The 21,722-nt window shown below is 35.8% G+C and overlaps 1 protein-coding gene across 8 annotated transcripts in view; it reads left to right on the top strand.

The window, feature by feature from the left end:
* DGKB (diacylglycerol kinase beta) overlaps positions 1-21,722 on the top strand; it is a 748,227-nt gene that overhangs the window by 168,003 nt on the left and 558,502 nt on the right. For 5 of the 8 annotated variants that reach the window (XM_037836813.1, XM_037836818.1, XM_037836812.1 and 2 more), the window contains exons 4-5: positions 2-22; positions 17,678-17,831. In XM_037836813.1, the coding sequence (XP_037692741.1) occupies positions 2-22; positions 17,678-17,831 (175 nt within the window). The remainder of the gene's footprint in view (position 1; positions 23-17,677; positions 17,832-21,722) is intronic. The other 3 variants (XM_037836819.1, XM_037836816.1, XM_037836817.1) reach the window with 1 other exon arrangement.

Genomic DNA, 21,722 nt, shown 5'->3' with positions numbered 1-21,722 from the left:
GAAACAAGACATTCTTAACCAAGTAAGACATTTTCTTTTCTATTGAAATCTGTCTTTTCTTCCTTTTTCTGATACGAGCTATGAATTTTTCATCCATATCACTGAGTTACATGTCTGTTATCAATAAGATTCATGTGTTATGCCGGGTTGCTTGTAATACTCATAATATAAGTGAGGTCAAGTGAAACTGAAAATTTGTTTAAAAAAGAGAATGCTGCCAGTTTAGTTAAGGTCTCAAATTAGTGTACTAACAAAGGTCCTAGAGTGTGGACTTCCAATTTGTAGACTATAGAATTTACTTTTCTATTTCACTAAGACAAAAATTGCATTTAAAATGCATTTAATGAAGCCATTTTTTTTTTTTTTTTTTTTTTTTGTCTAAAACACCATTATTATCTTGGGAGAAACAAAAACTGAAAATTCATGGATTTTATGAAGGGGAGGAGAGTAAACAATCTGTTGTTTCAGCTGCTCTCTCAGTACATACCATTTTGTAAATAAACTTTAAGTCAGTGATTCATTTGGTTACATAGCACATTTTGGGGTACTTTCAATTGATATTTCTGTCATCTGGAGAAGCTATATTAATTGTCTTCACTATTTTAGGAATATTTCTTATTAAAATGCGTGAGTTGTCTAAAATCATAACATAGTCTTTCTTGGGCAATGCCAGATATTTGCTAGTTACTTCTAATTCTCAAGTTTCCCCTTGGTTTCAATGACAACAAACACTAAATTCATGCCTGGCATGTCACAGTGCTATTGATCATGTGAGAATTATCTTGGCTACCTCGGAGAAAGATCCTACCAAGAACACATTACAATCTCCTAGGAAGCAGCACTACTGAAACTGCAACTCTGACTATGACGACTTCTAATAGCTTCCATTCCAGAGGATGACCTCTTTGCAATCTCCTCTCTGAACTTGTGGTAACCTATTAGTTCCCCAAAGACTGGCTACATGAGTTTTATGGTGCTTGGGAGATTACCTCTCAGAGTAAATAGCTGCTGTTTGTGTCTATAATTTTAGCCTTTAGCAATTAAAGGATACTATGTCAAGCAACTCCTTGGTCAACAAAACACACCCTTCTGCATACCTTCTGCAGCTGCCACTAGAGACTATCTTGAAAACTGGAGTCTAAGATAGCCCTGGATTTTCTTGGGGTCTTCAGAAAGAACATCTTCCTTTTGCTTGTCCAGCCTTTGTTCTATATACAGTTGTTTAGTAGGCAAACAATTTCAACTGAAATTGTTGCTGAATAGAAAGAATAGGGAAAGCTGAGGGTAGCCAGAGGAGGAAAGAATGAGAACATAAACATTATTGCTCTTTGTCTGTTTCTTTGTCTCTCTGTGTTGTGAGAGTGTAGGAATTTCTCTGTACATGTTTCCTCTCAATTGAGCATCCTTGGCTCAAGGCTGAATTATGCTTTCATAGCTCCCTGTGCTTTTTTTTTTTTTTTTTTTTAATCTTTGTGTTTGGTAATCCTGTAGTTTCTGTTAATGTGTATACCCTTTAACTTCACACAAGTGAGTTGCTTCAAGTCTTTCAATAAGCAACCTGGGAAATCAGAACCTACCTACATTTGTGCTGCTACCTTTTTAATATTTCAAATGTCTTTAACAAGGATTATTGACACTGATATAATTATTAGCAATGATATGAACATCTTTTTACTGTAAGCTGTGATTATCCTTGCAGAAACATATTAAAACTTTCCCATTAAAGAAAACATCTGGAAAATATAACAGAGAAAACCTTAGGGGTCTGACTGAATTGAATACAAATCCCACATCTGAAGAAGGGGCACCTCCCAGGTCTGGGTTCCTTGCTTGGCCAATAGAAGTCGCACTGAACCCAGCTGAAGAGGAAAAGATGGTTTAATTTACACAGGAAAGACAGGGGAAGCTTCCCCAAATCTGCCTCCCCCAAGTGTCTCTTCAGTTGGATTTTATACCCAGGTTCAGAGACAAAGAGAGATCTTCATTCAATTAACATGCAACAAGAGTGATAGACAAAAGGCTATCTATATCTAGGAGGATTGGGGCAATCTCCCAGTGATTCTCTAATTGGCTAAACCCATTAAAGACAAAGGGAGTCAATCAATTTAGTTATTTCACGTTTTCCTGTTTTCTTCAGGAGCCAGGTGACATCTGTGATAGGTGCAAACTTTACATTTACATAACATGTAACAGGTTTGGAGAACTTCAGTAATTTAGTTATTTCCTGTTTTCCTGTTTTCTTCAGGAGTTTGGAGACACCTGTGAAAGGTGCAAACTTTATGTTTACATATGTTTGCAGACCTTACATTTACGAATTGCTCCTTTGTGAGAATAGGAGCTCCCATTATAGCCTGTTTCCAGCTTTGAAGGTTCATTTTACAATTTCCTGCTTGCTTACAGTTTTCGGGTTACATTTTAAAAGTTACTGTTACACATCTGCTACATATCAGCAGTTTCTGAGCTGCTTGATCTCTCCTAGCCTCAGTTTGCTCCCCTGTAAAAAGAGGAGAGTATCAGCCTTGTTGGGTTGCTAAGAGAGTTAAATAAGAAAGGGTACATACAATGATTGTCTGGTGTCTGTCGTATAGTTGGTGTTCCATTAGTGTTTAGAGGCAGTGGCTATAGTCAAAGTTTAGTGACCAACATGATTTCATGCAAATGGAGAAAGTAGGGCAGCAGTGTTTGGAATGTGGGGGTGGGGGTGGGTGGGGAATCCCCTCTAGAACAGTTGTCAGGGTGTCTGAAATATGCCCCTCTCCAGTCCATTAATTTCAGTTTTCTCAGGGCCTCACTTTTCTCATCTGCAAAATGAGGAAAAATAACTCTGATGTCTTTCACACTCTTAGATAATTTCCTTCCACCATGTGGTGTGTGTGGGGACATGACGTGATTTGCTTCCCCTGCCAAGCCTGGCCACAGCCCAGGGTGTTGTCTTGTAGTAGAATTATAGTGTATGTTTTATTTGCTTCACTTCCCCCAACTGTATGGTGCCAGGAAAATTAGTTAGCAAGGAACGGAAGTAGCATGTTAACCAGCATTTCTGCTTTTATTCCCTATTAGCATCAATATGATTTCAGTGATCTTCCTCTTCTTATCAAACCCACAAACAGAATACAATTTGAAAACATACCACCGGACTGGGTAATAAAGTGCTTAGTACACTTCTGAATTATTGACCCAATATTAACTATGAATTAATTATTCTTTTTATTTATATTATATTTCATTTCAATATGTGGCCTCAGGTTTTATGCCTTGATACTGAGAAAATTACTCTAGCATAGAATGGTAGCATGTCCAACAATTTGAGAAAGCACTTAAATAAATACCTATGAGATTATTATTTAGTCACATCATAACGTACTTAAACAAGTCAAGTCTTCTTGCAGGTTTCCAATAATTACACTGAGGATCACATCTCAGCATTTACAAAAATACACTGTCTTGTATCTATGAAAACATTTAGAATTTGAGGGGGAAACATTCACTCTTATCCTATAATTAAAAGCTTGGATTCATGATTTGGCTGCTTCAACTGGCTAGGTAATTTATGTTACCACTTTCCTGTTTCTCTCCTAATCTGATGGAATAAACATACTGAAATAAAAAGTACATAAATATTTAGAGTGTATAAAATTGCTTTCTTTAGAAATTAGTTTTAAAAACAAGTTTAAATACATTGGAAAATAAAAACATGAGTAACTCCTTAGTTCAGTGATACAGCCAACTTTGAAATGTGGTATGTAGACACTCTATATAGCTTATTTATTCCTTTATTTATTGAATAACATTTATTAAAGAATTTATGTCAGAGTTATATACCAGGTTAGAGAAAAAAAAGTGATGCTGGGGTATGCAGGCAGTCTTCTTATACTTTTCAAAGGACAGGCATAATAAACCTTGACCTGCCACACCTAAAATTTATTTTTAGGATTTGTCTATTGTTTGTGTTTGAGTGTTTATATCATAAAGAATAGCCTCTTTCAATGGAAGAGCACTGAGGATATCAGAGGAAAATAAATCTGGAGATTTTGGTGGAAAGGCCTAGAATGTCTAAGGATTTTACATTTATTCATAGACAAAAGAAAATTACAAGTAATATTTTTAAGATGCAAAAATTAAATTTCCCATGAGGAAAACACCTCCAAAGACAATGTGGACAATAGACAAGGATGATCTGTTCTATCAAGTAGTATCAGGCTAGTAAATCTATTTTTACAAATTACTAGACATAAATGCTTCTCTTCAAGGGAATTCTTTTTTTTTTAAATCCAATTTTATTGAGATATATTCACACACCATACAATCATCCAAAGTGTACCATCAGTTGTTCATATTACCATTGTATAGTTGTGCATTCATCACCACAATTTTTGAACATTTTCATTACTCCAACAAATAAATAAATAAAAATAAGAATGAAAATAAAAGTAAAAAAGAATACCCAAAGCATCCCATCCCCCACATCCTCCCCTATTATTCATTTAATTTTTGTCCTCATTTTTTTCTACTCATCTATCCATACACTGGATAAAGGGAGTGTGAGCTACTAGGTTTTCAAAATCACACAGTCACACCATGCACGCCATATGGTTATACAATCATGTTCAAGAATCAAGGCTACTGGGTTGCAGTTCAACAGTTTCAGGTATTTCCTTCTAGTTATTCCAATACACTAAAACTAAAAAGGGATTTCTTTATGACACATGAGAATAATCTCCCGAATGACCTATTGTCTTCATCCGAAATCTCTCAACTACTGAAACTTCATTTTGTTTCAATTTTCTTCTCCCTTTTGCTCAAGAAGTCTTTCTCAATTCCACAGTGCTGTGTCTGGGCTCACCCCTGGAAGTCATGTCCCACATTTCCAAGGAGATTTACATCCCTGGGAGTCATGTCCCATGTAGCGCAGAGGACAGTGAGTTTACCTGCAGAGTTGGCTTAGAGAGAGACTTCACATCTGAGCAACAAAGAGGTTCCCTGGGTGTGACCCTTAGGCACAATTTTAAGTAGGTTTAGCCTCTTCTTTGCAGTAACAGGCTTCATAAAGGCAAGCCCCAAGATCGAGGGCTTGGCCTACTAAATTGGTAGTGCCCAATGCTTATGAGAATATCAGTAATTCCCCCAGTGAGGAAGTTTAATATTTCCACGTTTTTCCTCAGTTTCTCAAGGGGGCTTTGTAAATACATTTTTATTCTCTGCTCAGAATTGCACCTTCACGCTAACCTGTACAAACCAACCAGATCTCACTCCTCAAAGGAATTCTTAAACCGTAAAAATAATTAATGGATTCCCTGACTCAGTTGTAAAATCTTACTACTTTACTCTTACGCTGGTTCTTTAAGTGTGTTCTGTTCTTATATATACTCTCTCCTTGATATTTCTCCAAGATAGATAGATTTGGACTTTGCCAGCTTGAAAAGAGCAGAATGTTTACTATGGTAGAAATTTGACATCTTTCCAGACCCTCAGTCATTTTGTTATTGGCTTTGTGATTTGACTTAGTTTTATTCTGTTGCAATATTATATAGATGGCCATGACTTAGTAACACTTTAAAATAATCTCATTTGGGATATATTACATGAAAGAACCTAACCTTACTTAGGAGCTTTTTGTATTTGCTCTATTTTATTTTTTTTTATTTTTTATTTTTTTAATATTCATTTTATTGAGATATATTCACATACCACGCAGTCATACAAAACAAATTGTACGTTCGATTGCTCACAGTACCATTACATAGTTGAACATTCATCACCAAAATCAATCCCTGACACCCTCATTACCACACACACAAAAATAACAAGAATAATAATTAAAGTGAAAAAGAGCAATCTAAGTAAGAAAGAACACTGGGTGCCTTTGTCTGTTTGTTTGTTTCCTTCCTCCGTCTTTCCACTCATCCATCCACAAACTAGACAAAGGGGAGTGTGGTCCCCATGGCTTCCCCAATCCCATTGTCACCCCTCATAAGCTACATTTTTATACAATTGTCTTCAAGATTCATGGGCTCTGGGTTGTAGTTTGACAGTTTCAGGTATCCACCACCAGCTACCCCAATTCACCAGAACCTGAAAAGGGTTGTCTGTATTGTGTGTAAGAGTGCCCACCAGAGTGACCTCTCAGCTCCTTTTGGAATCTCTCTGCCACTGAAGTTTATTTCATTTCATTTCACATACACCTTTTGGTCAAGAAGGTGTTCTCCATCCCAGGATGCCAGGTCTACATTCCTCCCCAGGAGTCATATTCCACATTGCCAGGGAGATTCACTCCCCTGGGTGTCTGATCCCACATAGTGGGGAGGGCAGTGATTTTACCTTTGAAGTTGGCTTAGCTATAGAGAGAGGCCACATCTGTTGCTCTATTTTATAAAGTCTTATCATTCTACCTAATCAAAGTCCTTTCATATTAGATTGCTTAGAAAAAGTTAGTTGAGTGAATTTTTGCTAATTTTTTTATCCCATTGTCCATTCCTCAAATATGTAATGAGCACCTACAATGTAAAAGACACTACATTAAACACTGTCTAATGCAGTCATGTTGGATGTTAAATCTGCCTACACACCTATCTACATTAAGAAAACACCCTTTGGAAATTTTCTTCAAAGACAAACATTCAAGTAAGGTATAATTAAAATCTGCCATCATTAATTCAAGCTATATACACATAGCCATTGAAGACTTCTCTATTGTATTGTATTTTTCCAGGAGAAAATACCTTTAGAGCACTTATGTGTGTATCTCAGTAATAGCTCACACTTGTTCTAATGGTAAGACTGAAAAAGGGACAAGACAGCATGTCACACTAAATTAAAATGTATTCAACCTGAACTACAAGCTTTAGTTGAGTACAAACCCGTGATAATAAGACACACTGAAAATTCATGATCAAAAAGCCTTTTACTTAAAATTCTTCCAATCTATTATTTTGTATTTTGTAACTACCAAAAAGAATTTGGGATAGGGTTATTTGTCATACTCGTCATTTGCCATCTTTTGCCAAAAATAGTCTCATTTTCTCTCTACTAATTCTTAGTAAATGCTAACTTAGGTAAAGCTAGTGATAATGTATTATGTGCCTCTGAGGGGATAAAATATTTTCCTATAGCTAAAAGTACTTTATATATTAAAATCCCAAGCTTTCACATTTTTCATTCTCTCTTTTAAAGGAACTTGCTATATAGCAGTTTCAGGGGGCCATCATGAATTTCTCCAAAATTCAAAGTAGTCAGTGTCAGATAAGCACAGCAATTGAGATGTTAAATAAGTAGAAAGTTTCATAGAAGTATTTTAGCAGCAAAAATGTATACTTGAAATCTCAGGAAAGTTGGCCATGTTACATATTAGTTAATATAACTAAATAGTTAATGATAGAACTTAAAAATTGAAATGGACAGGAAATGGTGAAAGAAAACCTCAGGCTAATTTATTGCCAACCTGTTTGATCGGTCTTTTTGCTCAATAACACCTAACATATTTCACATGTAATAGTCATTCTATCACCATTTGTTGATAAATGAAGTAAACTGATTCCTTTGCTCACTATTTTAGCACTGTACTTAAAAGTCATTTATTAATTAGTGCATATACAAAATTTGTTAGAAAATGGGAAAAACAAACATGGACTATATTTTGTCTGGTATAAAGTGTGTTATCATGGTTATATGATCCCATTGGGATCTGATTCAGATGACTTGATTTCCTGCTGAAAACCCTCCAGTTACTACTCATCTCACTAACTAGAAGGCCATAGCTCTCTTTCAATGGTCTAATATCTGACATGATTTGCCCCAGGCCACATAACACCAAAAATCCTTGGTTTTATCTCCTTCTATGCCAGTCCCCACTCACTCTGCTCAGTCACACTGGCTTCTTTATAAATTTTTGTCTAACACAAGGGGCATTCTCCCTCTTCAGGGCATTAGCACTAGCTGTCCCCCACCCCACCCCACCCCCCAGCTGGAATATTCTTTCTCCAAATATTTTCAAGACTCTCCCTCATCTCATTTAAGTCTTTACTCAAAGAGCAGTTTCTCGTTTCCTGGTTGTCAGGTTTAAAATTGCAAGCAACATTATCCCAGATATATAAACGTTTCTCTTCTTTAATGCTTTCTGTAACACATAACATGATCAAATATTGTATGTTTAACCTACTTATTTTTCTCTTCCCTTGTTCCTTTCATTACAAGATAAGCCCCCTGTGGCAGGGCCTTTGTGAGATCTGGTAATGTGTTACCCAACAGAGCTCTAGAACAGAGCTTGGTGCAGAGTTCCATGAACATTTGTTGAATATGAGAAAATTCCCATCCTTAAACTGAAAGAAATTAATGATAGAGTGATGACATTCATTTTAATTTATTTTGAATCTACTTGGAGGAATACTAGATTTTTTTTAGTATTAATAGGGATTTAAAAACAAAGGATCCAGATGATCAAATATAATAATGAAAGGCATATGAAAGTGTTTTGAATTTTTGCTAATTTGGCAGCAACATCTAAGCAGCATCCTCAGCCTGTATTCTCTTTGTTATCCCCTCAAATAGTCTGTGACTGCTCTTTAAGGAAAAAGAAAAATGAAAATACAGTTTTCAAAATGTTAAACATTGTTTTCTGTATGTGTTTGTGCTCGAGTTTACAGCCAATTAGGTTTTTGAAAACTCATCCAATTAAGTCAGACCCAACTTTTCTCAAAAATGATTCCATTGATATGCATATAAATAATGTCATTCTAGTTAAAGGTCACAATTTTCAAAACGTAATTGTAATTTTGCTACATGACAACAGAAGAAAATGCATAATCTAATAAATGAATTTGGAAATTTTTCTGCTAAATCGTAAGGAAAATATGTAGATTGGGGACCTCATCCATTTATCAGAAAAGTTTGATATTTTGGAGAACATAGGATTTTAGGCAATTTGAAAATCCTTTACTAACAAGAAAAGAGATAGTTTACCAGGAGAAACAATGAAGAACAATCGTTCAATGAGTTGCAATCATGAAGTGGCTTCTTGATAGGTTTTTGCAACATGGTTGTGTTTGGGATTTGCACCATATAGATTCATGTTTTAATGTGTAATGATGGAGAATGTAAGTAAAGAAAGTTTCTTCCCAAGAGCATGGTGAAGAAGGTGGGGAAAGAATTTTATATATTCAGTAAAACTTCAGTAATAAATAGGATGGCATCTTCCTCTGGAAATTATTTAAAAACTGAGGTGGGTTGTAATTATGTTCTTATGTCTGTAATAGTCTTTTATTTTTATTTAATTTTTTTTTTCATTTTTATTGAGATTGTTCAGATACCATACAATTATCCAAAGATCCAAAGTGTACAATCACTTGCCCCTGGGTACCCTCATACAGCTGTGCATCCATCATACTTAATTTTTGTTCAATTTTTAGAAACTTTTCATTACTCCAGACAAGAAATAAAGTGAAAGATGAAAAAAGAAAAAAAGAAAAGGAAACTCTAATCCACCCCTATCCCTAACCAACCTCCCTCAACTGTTGACTCGTAGTATTGATAAAGTACATTTGTTACTGTTTATGAAAAAATGGTGAAATACTACTAACTGTAGTATATAGTTTGTAATAGGTATATAGTTCTTCCCTATATGCCCCTCTATTATTAACTTCTAATTGTATTGTCATACATTTGTTCTGGTTCATGGAAGTGATTTCTAGTATTTGTACAGTTGATCATGGACATTGCCCACCATAGGATTCAGTTTTATACATTCCCATCTTTAGACCTCCAACTTTCCTTCTGGTAACATATATGACTCTGAGCTTCCCCTTTCCACCTCATTCACACACCATTCAGGTGCTGTTAGTTATTCTCACATCTTGCTACCAACACCCCTGTTCATTTCCAAACATTTAAGTTCATCCTAATTGAACATTCTGCTCATACTAAGCAACCACTCCCCATTCTTAAGCCTCATCCTATATCTTGGTACCTTATATTTCATGTCTATGAGTTTACATATTATAATTAGTTCCTATGAGTGAGACCCTGCAATAATTGTCCTAATGTGTCTGGCTTATTTCACTCAGTATATTGCCCTCGAGGTTTTGTCATCAACCCATTTTTTTTTTAATACGGTTTTGTTCACTCACCATACATTCCATCCTAAGTAAATAATCGATGGTTCTCTGCATGGTCATACATTTATGTGTTCACCACCTTCACCACTATCTATATAAGAGCATCTACATTTCTTCCACAAGGCAGGATGGAGAGTCAAAGAAGGTAGAGAGGCAAAAGAAAGAGGAAAAAAAAAATGACAGCTAGGAAGCAGCAAAAGGAAAAATAACCTTAAATCAAAGTAGAATAAAGAATCAGACAATACCACCGATGTCAAGTGTCTAACATGCCTCCCCTATCCCCCACTCTTACCTGCATTCACCTTGGTATATCACCTTTGTTACATTAAAGGAAGCATAATACAATGATTCTATTAGTTACAGTCTCTAGTTTATGCTGATTGCATCCCTCCCCCAATGCCTCCCCATTTTTAACACCTTGCAAGGTTGACATTTGCTTGTTCTCCTTTGTAAAAGAATGTATTTGTACATTTTATCACAATTATTGAACACTCTAGATTTCACCAAGTTACACAGTCCCAGTCTTTATCTTTCCTCCTTTCTTCTGGTGTCTCACATGCTCCCCACCTTCCTCTCTCAACCGTATTCATAGTTATCTTTGTTCAGTGTACTTACATTGTTGTGCTACCATCTCCCCAAATTGTGTTCCAAACCACGCACTCCTGTCTTCTATCACCCTGTAGTGCTCCCTTTAGTATTTCCTGTAGGACAGATGTCTTGTTCACAAAGTCTCTCATTGTCTGTTTGTCAGAAAATATTTTGAGCTCTCCCTCATATTTGAAGGACAGCTTTGCTGGATACAGGATTCTTGGTTGGCGGTTTTTCTCTTTCAGTATCTTAAATATATCACACCACTTCCTTCTTGCCTCCATGGTTTCTGCTGAGAGATCCGCACATAGTCTTATGAAGCTTCCTTTGTATGTAATGGATCGCTTTTCTCTTGCTGCTTTCAGGATTCTCTCTTTGTCTTTGACATTTGATAATCTGATTATTAAGTGTCTTGGAGTAGGCCTATTCATATCTCTTCTGTTTGGAGTACGCTGCGCTTCTTGGATCTGTACTTTTATGTCTTTCATAAGAGATGGGAAATTTTCATTAATTATTTCCTCTATTATTGCTTCTGCCCCCTTTCCCTTCTCTTCTCCTTCCAGGACACCAATGATACGTACATTATTGTACTTTGTTTCATCCTTGAGTTCCCGGAGAAGTTGCTCATATTTTTTCATTCTTTTCTTCATCTGCTCCTTTGTGTGTAGGCTTTCGGGTGTTTTGTTCTCCAGTTCCTGAGTGTTTTCTTCTGCCTCTTGAGATCTGCTGTTGTATGTTTCCATTGTGTCTTTCATCTCTTTTGTTGTGCCTTTCATTTCCATAGATTCTACTAGTTGTTTTTTTGAACTTTTGATTTCTGCTGTATACATGCCCAGTGCTTCCTTTACAGCCTCTATCTCTTTCGCAATATTTTCTCTAAACTTTCTGAATTGATTTAGCATTAGTTGTTTAAATTCCTGTATCTCAGTTGAAGTATACGTTTGTTCCTTTGGGCCATAACTTTGCTTTTCTTAGTGTAGGTTGTAATTTTCTGTTGTCTAGGCATGGTTTCCTTGGTTATCCAAATCAGGTTTTCCCAGACCAGAACAGGCTCAGGTCCCAGAGGGAAGAAATATTCAGTATCTGGTTTCCCTGTGGGTGTGTCTTAGAAAATTGCTCCACCCTTTGATGCCTCAGGTCACTGTGCTTTTCTGCCCAGCAGGTGGTGCCTGTTAGCCTATAATCCTTGACTGGTGTGAGGAGGTATGGCCGTGTTCCCCCAGGCTCTGGGGTCTGGTTCTGAATGGAAAGGGCCCCACCCCTTTCCTCCTAGAGAAGACAGACCCCTCAGGTGGAGGTTATTAGCATTTCAGTGGTCTCACTCTCTGCTTGTGCTGTCTCCACCCTTCCCCGAGTCACAGCCCTGGAAACTGAGAATGACTGGGGCTTTCTCCACTGAGCCAAAAAAGAAACAGATAGTCCCCTTCAGACCCAGTCCAAGGCAACCCTCCAGCTCTCCCAGGTCAGTCGTCACCCAAAGCCTCTGTCTGTTTTTTGGGGATGCGTACCTGTAGTGAGCAGTTCACACTCGCTACTTAAAACCCCAGTTGGAGCTCAGCTGAGCTATATTTGCTTGCTGGGAGAGAGCTTCTCTCTGGCACCACGAGGCTTTGCAGCTCGGGCTATGGGGGAGGGGGTCTCACGACTTGGTTCCACGGGTTTTACTTACAGATTTTATGCTGTGTTCTCTGGCATTCCTCCCAATTCAGGTTTGTGTATGATGAGTGGATGGTCTCATTTGGCCCCCCGCAGTTATTCTGGATTATTTACTAGTTGTTTCTGGTTTTTTGTAGTTGTTCCAGGGGGACTGCTTAGCTTTCACTCCTCTCTATGCCTCCATCTTGCCCGAGTCTGTAATAGTCTTTTATTTTTTAAAGTTAGATATCTGGTTTTAAGTATTTGATTTCTGAAAACAGTAGTTGTTAAAGTTGCCTGTGCAGAGCAATTATAGTGATGTGTCTAACACACAAAAACTAAAGGTTTAAATTTGAGGAAATGAAGTAAACTTGCCAGTTTTCTGGACAAATAAAGGGGAGGACAAATTAAGTTAATAAAATATTCCTCGAACCTCAAACCAGCACTTCTTTTTGTCAGGTACCTTCTATGTGCTAATGCTATGTTTTACATCAACTTACCTTATTACATTTAGACAACAACCTCAAATTGTTGATATTATTAATACATCATTGTATGCTGAGGAAGTTAGGGGTTAGAGCTCTCAGATGAAAAAGCTAAACTGACTATTTTTGCTTGCTGAACCAAAGAGAAGTGCACCACTAGAAAAAGGTCAGAAAGTCTCTCTGAGAACTGAAAAAAGAACGGCCCTAGGAGGAATGCATTCATTATTATGAGAGATGCTAAATTTTTAACTTAATTTCTTCCTTTTAGTTGGCCATTTTTCTTGTTTGCAGTAACACATCACTAATTTCAAGTAGGTACTTGATGGGTTATATAAGGCTCTGTAGGACTCAGGGTCATGAAAAGAGCAAATACTTGGGACTGGGAAATCTTTTTTTTTTTTCTTTAGAGGAAAAGCCAAGTTCTTTGTCCCGAATCATCCAAGTGGCAAGTGGAGATATTGGAATTGAAACAAAATCATTTTATTACAAAATTCTTGTTGTTTTTGTTTGTTGTTGTTTTCCAGTGCCACACTAGGTTTAACTCTTGGTTTGAGTAGGTCTGCTTTAAAATAGAGTCATATTCCAAAAGGAGAACCAGAGAAAAACTTTCAGCAATTTAAGTCCCTTGTTTCTTCTAGAAGTTCAAATTTTGTTACCAGCTTTCTAACAAAACAACAAACAACACAAGTAATTTAATGTCTTGTTATATGCAAATGGAAATATTTAAAGTAATACAGTTTGGAGGCTTTTTCTTAAAATACTGTGTGGGATTCTGAACATTTAAAATATTGATTCCTCACACCGATATTTATTTATTTAATCACTTATACAGTACTTACTATATGAAGAACTCATTCTAGTGCTTTAAAAATACTTTAATAATTTAATTTTCATGCAACCTAAGTGGTAGATACTATTATTATTATTCTCAGCTTACAAATGAAGAAACTGAGGCACCAAGTTTAAATAAATTGTCCACATCACACAGCTAGATAGTGTTGGATCCAAGACTTGATCTGGGAGTCTGATGTATAAAGACTATGCTCTTTATTATCTGTGGTGTTGCCAACAAGTATCTGACTAAAAAGGTGTAGGTTCCAGGAGCTAGTGCTGCCATCAATAACCTTTCTTCTAACTCTAATTCCCATGATGATATTCTTTATACAAACTTACTGTCATTTTGCAGTAAAAATCAACTCCTGGTTCCTCGTGGGGCTTCTTAGATATAGAAGATTATCTATCAAACTGTAACTCATCCAGCTGATTGAGGATTACTTCTCTTTCAATGGATCTCCTCCAAGGAAGCATATTAGCAACAGTAGATTCTCCCTCTCATAAAAACTCTATTTAGAGTCACTTGCCTGACTCTTTACCTTATCTGCATGTTTTGGAACCTTGGCTTCATTCATTTTGATAAATTTCTTTTTTGGAATGACTTCTGCTACCTGAAGTTGTTCTTCATATTTTCATACTATTCATAGTTGTTCATTATGTGTGGTTCTCATCATTAGTTGAATTTACTACATTTGGTGGTGGTGGTGGTGATGATTTATTAAATATGGAAGAAAATGAAGCCTTTTTACTGGCACCAACATAAATTACTAATGTGCCCTTCTGAGAATGAATAAGAAAAAAAATCCTGAAACTAAGACTATAGGATTAAGTTTATAGTAGGCAGTTTTGGAACCACTAATAAACAAAGTTATACTTTCTGGTTTAGTTTTTTGTTTACTTGAGATTATATTAGGTACAAATGCATGCACAGAAAATGTACTTAATTGGCCCATGATCTAATCTACCCCAAATTTTCTCTAATCCTATGTCTGTTTGTCATATTTCACTTTAGGTTTATTCACTAATGATACTATAATAAAATTGCCCATTCCCTGCCACTTACCCCTAATATTATTACATAGGAAAAAGAGACTTTTTGTATTCCAAGATAATAGTTTATGGAATTAACTTTATTCTCAACTGCCAGCAGTTTGAGCAAAATTAAGAGCATTAGACAGCCAAATTTCATTTTTGCACTATTTTTAGTTTCATCTCAGTTACATTAAACTGAGTAAGAAAAATTTGCCCGATGATAGCCAGTCCCATAGATACTTAAATGTCATACAACTTTATAAGCGCACAAATACATTAAATGTATGTAATACATATATATATATATACACTTTGTAACAATATCTCTCCCTTTAAATAACACTAACCTAATTACCCTGTATTTATTTTTTATTTAGTTCATTTATATACTGGTTCATCACTATAAAAATATTTGAGGTGACTAATATTATTTTTTAATTATTTATTGCGTGGATTAGTAACTAGTTAGAGGCTACTATATGCCAAACAGAACGTGAAGTGTTTCTATTCATGACCTCATTTATTCCTCAACAATAGGATGAGATAGATACGATTATTACTCTCATTTTAAGTTTGAGGTGACTGACGTTTAATAAGATGAAAGAACCTACCCCAAATCACATAGCAAATTAGATGCCAGAACCAAAACCCACATATAGAGCAATATGATTCCAAAGCACATGTTTGAGTCCATACTGCCTTTTATCCTGTGTACTATGTACAAAATACATATAAATATTAGGCAACTTGACTTTACTGTAGTTGTTTGTGTGTGTATGTGTGTATGTATGTGTGTATATATATATACCTAGATATTGAATATATGGTATATAAATATGGGTTTATATGTAATATAGGAATGGATATATATGTTTGAATTGCATAAGTGCCACTATTTCGACAAAAAAGTTGGGGATATATCCTTTTTCTCATTTTTTTCTTATAGGAGATAATATTTCATGAAGTTAAATTATGCAGTCTTATTCAATGGAAACAACTGAAGTCAGGGCTTTTAAGTAGCAGTACAATCTCTATCTCAGAATTACTTCAGATATATTTTAAAAGCCTGTTAATCAAAAACTAGAAGGCTTGTAAGTGAATCATCCTTCAGATTAGAAATGCACAAATTCTATTTAAAACTCCAGGAAAGGAAATCAACTAGAAGAGCTATGACATGACTGGATCAGATAGACTTTTGCAGTCTGTTTGGGGCTAGACACAGACTGGATTAGACAACACTGAGATTCATCATGGATAATTGTGAATTATAAGAATCAGAGCCAGCAGAAGGGAGGGCATGATTGCACACTAAAACTTCTTGTTGAGTTTCCTAAAATGTTTATGTTTTATCAGCTGAAGGGTACCCTTACTTGGTGACATTAAGTAGGTAATGTGCAGAAATTTTTTTACTCCATCACCTGGTTTGGGATTCTTTAATGGTTTGGAGATAATAAGGAAATTTGTTAGATGTGTTTTTGAGTGCTTTCCTTGTATGATTCTTTCCAATCCTTCTCTGGTAGTTCAAGACCAGACATACCTGAGTAGAGCAGTATTCCTTCAATATCTATGTACTGTGAGAACAACTATTTTTGTCTCCTATAGATCATTTATATATTTTCTTCAGGGGGATAATCTTTTCTCATCCTTGAAAATTCCAGCAGGCTCATGAATTCTCTCCCCAATTTTCTGTAATAGAGCCCTTGGATCACTTCAAGGAACAGAATCTCAATTCAGTAATTAGGATGCCCAGTTTAGAATATTAATAAAAACCCTGAATTCTAATCTGTACAACCTCAATTTAGACTGGAATATTCTTCAGCAATTCCTTGCTGGCTGCTGTTTTGTACCTCACAAAGACTGAAGGAGGGTGTGCATGTATAGGAAAGAGTGGTAAAGAGATTGAATTGGCTCCCCAGTGATCTGTCTTCATGCCCTCTGGCTTTAGCACATGAGTTCTCTTGGTTGTATCGTCAGGGGTTCCCTATGAGATCCCTCTTCCCACGGATCTGGACAGATGTGGATTTATTCCAACTTCTCAAGTTTTCTGGTCCCTTCAAATAACCTATTGAACAGGATCCAAGACAACAGGATTGGCCCTCCCTTCATACTGTTTACATCTGTTCCCCAGGAAACACTCATAAGACTACAGAGTCTGGGCAAGCTGGCCAAAGCCCAACAGAGCACCATGCACTTGGCTTTGCTTCCAAAGCACCCATAACCTATCCTCTAATTTCCCAGACAGGAATCAACCCTGAACCACTGTCCTCATCTGCTGGGAGAGACCTAGTTCTCTGGGTGGCTCTTCTGAGTTCCTCTCATTAAAGTTAAAGTTAGAAGTTAGCATCTACCATGATTCTCCCAAATGGGCATGGCAACACTTAGTGTAGCAACAGTTGACTCAAAATAAATTTCTACTCTTTTGTAGTCCTGTCATGAGTGAGGGTATGTAAGAATCTTGCAATAAGTTTCTTGGAATATCTGCACATGAAGTTTTGGAAATTCCCTTTGGAGTTTTTTATCAACTGGATCATGATGTTTAGTAGTTGAAACTTTAATTTTAAACACTTTTTAGAATTGTCAAAAGCAATAGTCCTTGAAAGTGATAAGGAAAGTGATGGGAAAATCCTTTCTTTCTGAGAACCTGCTACATTCCTCACTCTCTTGGCATGTTCATATCCATGGGATTAGGAATGTTAGTCCCCATTTAAAGAGGAGGAAACTAAGTTATAAATACTAGAATTTTAAGGTCATGCAATTCCATGGAAGTAGACTTGTCTAACTGGAAAGCTCCTGCTCTTCCTGCTACACCACAGGTAAGATGTACCCAATCCCCAATACTAGCCTAAGACTGCCCAAACCAGTTCTCAAATAATTACCTTCCTTTTATAGACATGGTATAAAAATTGGTTGAGGTTGTTTCTACTGCTAATGACTTTGAACATAGAACAAAATATTAATATTTGACTGCATCTTGATATATGTTTTAATTTTTTTCAGACAATAGATTTTGAAGGTTTCAAGCTATTCATGAAGACATTCCTGGAAGCTGAACTTCCTGATGATTTCACTGTACACCTTTTCATGTCATTTAGCAACAAGTTTCCTCATTCTAGTCCAATGGCAAAAAGTAAGCCTGCTCTTCTTTCAGGCGGTAAGTTCGTTTAATTATTTATTCTAAAACTTATGTATAGTAAAAATCTCAAGTAGAAAATCAGTATTAAGTTCTCTATTCATAAGACAAAAGATTATTTGCTTAAAATTTGCCTTTGATGTAGGATGTATACATCCACATTAAGACTGTGTGAATCATTTAAAATACTTCTCATACTATGGTAGCTAAACATTAGAGAAAATAGAACTTATTATTCATCATGTGTCATCCATTGCCTTAGAAATCTATGTTGGGTAATTATTTTAAGAGGTACTTCCATTATATAAGGTAAAGTATTGTTTTTAAATGACTGGATACATATAGGTAACAGTAGATATGAAGATGTGTTCACAAAGCAGCTATGTTTAGAAAACTTATAATAATATCAATCGTGCTAATTGCCAATATATTTTTATATTTTTAGTTTCATAAGTCTAGAGGAGACTTTTGATTTTTCTTGTAAATGCATTAAATTTTTGTCACCATAGAGATGGCTGGTTCTCTCATTATGGGTAGCTTTTAGAGATGATTAATACATTAATGTCTTTTGCTAATTCTATCAATATGCATCCAGATACACTATATTACAATAGAGAATATAAAATAGGAAATTGGTAAAACAGCATCTGAAAATTTAAAAAGCAAAGAGAAAACACTGAAATAATGCAGAGATAGGACCACAAGAAGCATGGATCACCCCTTATTTGGAGCAATTAAAACCCAGAAGCTTGTAAGAAGGGCCTCTTGGAGTGGGACACACATTTCTGAGAAGAGAAGGCTGTGTGGCTGATCTAGCACCCAAATTTCTGTGGAAGGGAAAACATTATGAAAATTGTTTTGAACTTGCAGATCCACTGAAAGTCTTAGGTACCCGAGGGGAGCCACTGAAGTACAGAATCCCAGCCCCAGCAACACAAAGTAGAAGATAGAAGCATGGACAAGGAGATAAAAGACACATTTAATAACTGGTGCACTAATGAAGTAAAAATTAAAAAACCTATATGCAATTAAGAAATATGTAGTTGAGCATAAAAAAAAATCAGGACAAGAAGAGTCCCACACTATTAAGCTTTATTGTATGCTGCTTTTGTTTTGTGCATGATGTGATATATTTTTCCCTAGAGCAACCACATGTTGGTAAAGATTTTTTTTAAAACAAGTGTACACTTTCCTCATAACTCTTCAAATATATAATGACATCTAATATGTTTTGTCATGATTTATCTCTTCCTGTAAAATATTTTTAGTTCCTTAAAGTCTCTGCCTTAATACCATGGATTGAGTGCCCACCATATTTGTTTTTTTTTTTTCTGATTGTGGTCCAGTTGGTCTCTCCTTCTGGAAGTCTGGTATCAGGACTCATAGTGTTTCAGGCTGAACATTTTAAAATGGGACTATTCCTTACTTTGATTTAGACATTAAAACTCCCTTGTTCTTCACTTCATACCATGAATGGATCACACATACCTTAGACTGAATAAAATAACAGTTGTCCTTTATTTAATTTACCTGAAGCAATACTGTCCTTGGGTTTTGAAAAAGAAGAAGAGGAAAAAATTTTGATGCATTGCCTGTCTCAATAATTGTACTAGATTTGGAAGAAAGAGAATAATTCTCATTAATTAGATGATTTTGCAAGGAATTCAAATCTTAAACCTCCTTTTCTTCTAATAGTATATAATAAGTGCTGAATAGAAGATGCCAGATTTATTAGGAATGGAAATCAAATTAGATTTCAAAATGGAAAAGCATAACAAATAAGGAAAACAGATTGTTCTTCATTTGAGACAATCATATATTCTGCACAGACGTATTTGAAAGGATTGCAAGACAGGCTGTGTAAACCTTATGCAGCAATAATAAATTAAATTCTGGTTCCATTTCAAAATTTGGCCCACACATTTTAAAACTTAAGTGCATAGTCTTTCCCAGGACTGTTTAAAACACTATATTCTTTTCAGCCCTGTATTTAATAGTTTTTTTTCTGGGGAATAAGAAACAGAAGCAACAATAAAATTTTGAAGAGCTGAAGTAGCCTTGACACCGAAACTGAAAATTAAATGTCTTTCTATTTCTAGAACCTTGCTTTGCAACGATTTAGACTATTTTTGAAGGTTGTATTTGTGGTTGAAAAATCACAAATTACTTTTGAAAAAAGAGGTGTTATGATCTGATTTATTCCCCTTTAGATTTCACTATGTTTTATTATCAAAATACCATATGTAATATCTATGCTTTACTCTGTATATCAACTGAACAAGAAAAGCTTCTCAATAAAATGTAAAACTAAAAAGGGAAAAAAATGTTACTCTTGTTGATAAACAATAATCAAATACAGGAGATATGGGAATATTAAAACATTTTGTTTTAATTAGATTAAAAAATGGAAAAAAAATTAGTATAGTCAGCGCATGTGGAGTCTGTGTGTTTAGCTGAATTTTGTTTGGCTTTGTAATTCCTAATATCCATCTGGTATTTCATGAAGTGGATGATTTATTTTTGTGAGACACTCTGTTGCAATATAAGTGGCTCTCTTCACCTTTTTAAATATAAACTGATTACTTCTGCTGTCTCTATGTGGGACTTTTAATTTCTAGAGTTATCCCTAATGTCTCATCCTTCCAGCATTTTCATGATATCTTCTGCCTCATGGTGAATGCTAGTTCCCTGACCCCTCATTTCTCTGCTAGACCACAGACCAACTCTTGATCTCATCTTCATCTCTATATTCTATCACTTGAACTACTTTCTTTACGGACTTTCAGTCATTTGGACCTTTTTTCTTTTTTCTGCAAGTGGCCCCCAAACCTGCAGCCATGAATCAATATTATGATTTCACATTTGCAGTCCCTGCATGAACCAGAAAGAAATTTCATAAATATGCCAACTGCTGCCAGTAGACATTCCTAATACACAATATTAGCAGGCCCTTCTACACCTCTTCAGCCTATTAAAAAACCTTTCTAAAAAATACTTATTCTTGACTCTTCCCTGTATCACCTAGATTAAAATTTTCAACCTTCTTAAGTTTACTCAAATCTTTCCCCTCATTCTCAATAGCAGACATTTTTTTATATCAAAAAAAAAAAAAAATGGTCACTATCATTCATAAAATGCTTCACTCTCTACACAACCCAGAACAGTTTCTTTAGCTCAAGAAGAATGTATTTCACTAGCTTTTGGAGTGCTTCACCTGCATGTACCATAAAGTATCAAACTAAATGTGTATGAAAATCAACTAATTCTGTTTTACTCTAAACCTGCTCCCATTCTAATCTTGCCTGTTGGTGAATGGAACCCCAACTTCTATCCATTTTCCAACCTGAAAATCTTGGACCCATCCTACTCTCTTCTGCTTCACCACTCATATTTAATAAGTCACAACATGTTCTGTATTATTCATTTACCCCCATCCTCCCTGACATTCCGCCAGTGTCATAGTTCAGTCCATCATTTTGAGTGCCATGGACTATTAATTACTATGGCCCCAGCCCTGCCCTCATTTCCAAAATGTCCTTTCAGATGCAAAAGCCTGACTATATTATGCCTGTGTTTACAAGTTTCAGTCCTTCATACTCAACTAATGTAGTGTTTTTGAAACTTTTATTTAAGCAGCAGAAATAATTTATTTTCCAAGAAAACCTGAATCCCTGATATTTAAAGCAGATCAAAGCAGGGTTGCTCTGGTGAAGAGCAGCATGAAAGAGAGATCCAAGTACCTGGAGCTCTGGCCACTCTGCCTTACCCCCACCTTTTAAGGCTAGGTGCCCCTCCTTAATTGCCCTCGAAGAACCTCCAGGGCCTGTGCAACACATTTAAGAAGATAAAATCAAAATTCCATAGAATTAAGTACAAGGCTATGAAGGTTATAGGTTGGCCTACAGCTTCAAT

This window comes from Choloepus didactylus, chromosome 5 (assembly GCF_015220235.1).
Source record: "Choloepus didactylus isolate mChoDid1 chromosome 5, mChoDid1.pri, whole genome shotgun sequence".
Lineage (NCBI taxonomy): Eukaryota > Metazoa > Chordata > Mammalia > Pilosa > Megalonychidae > Choloepus > Choloepus didactylus.
The sequence above is the reverse complement of the archived record's forward strand: the minus strand, read 5'-3'. Positions and strand labels throughout refer to the sequence as shown.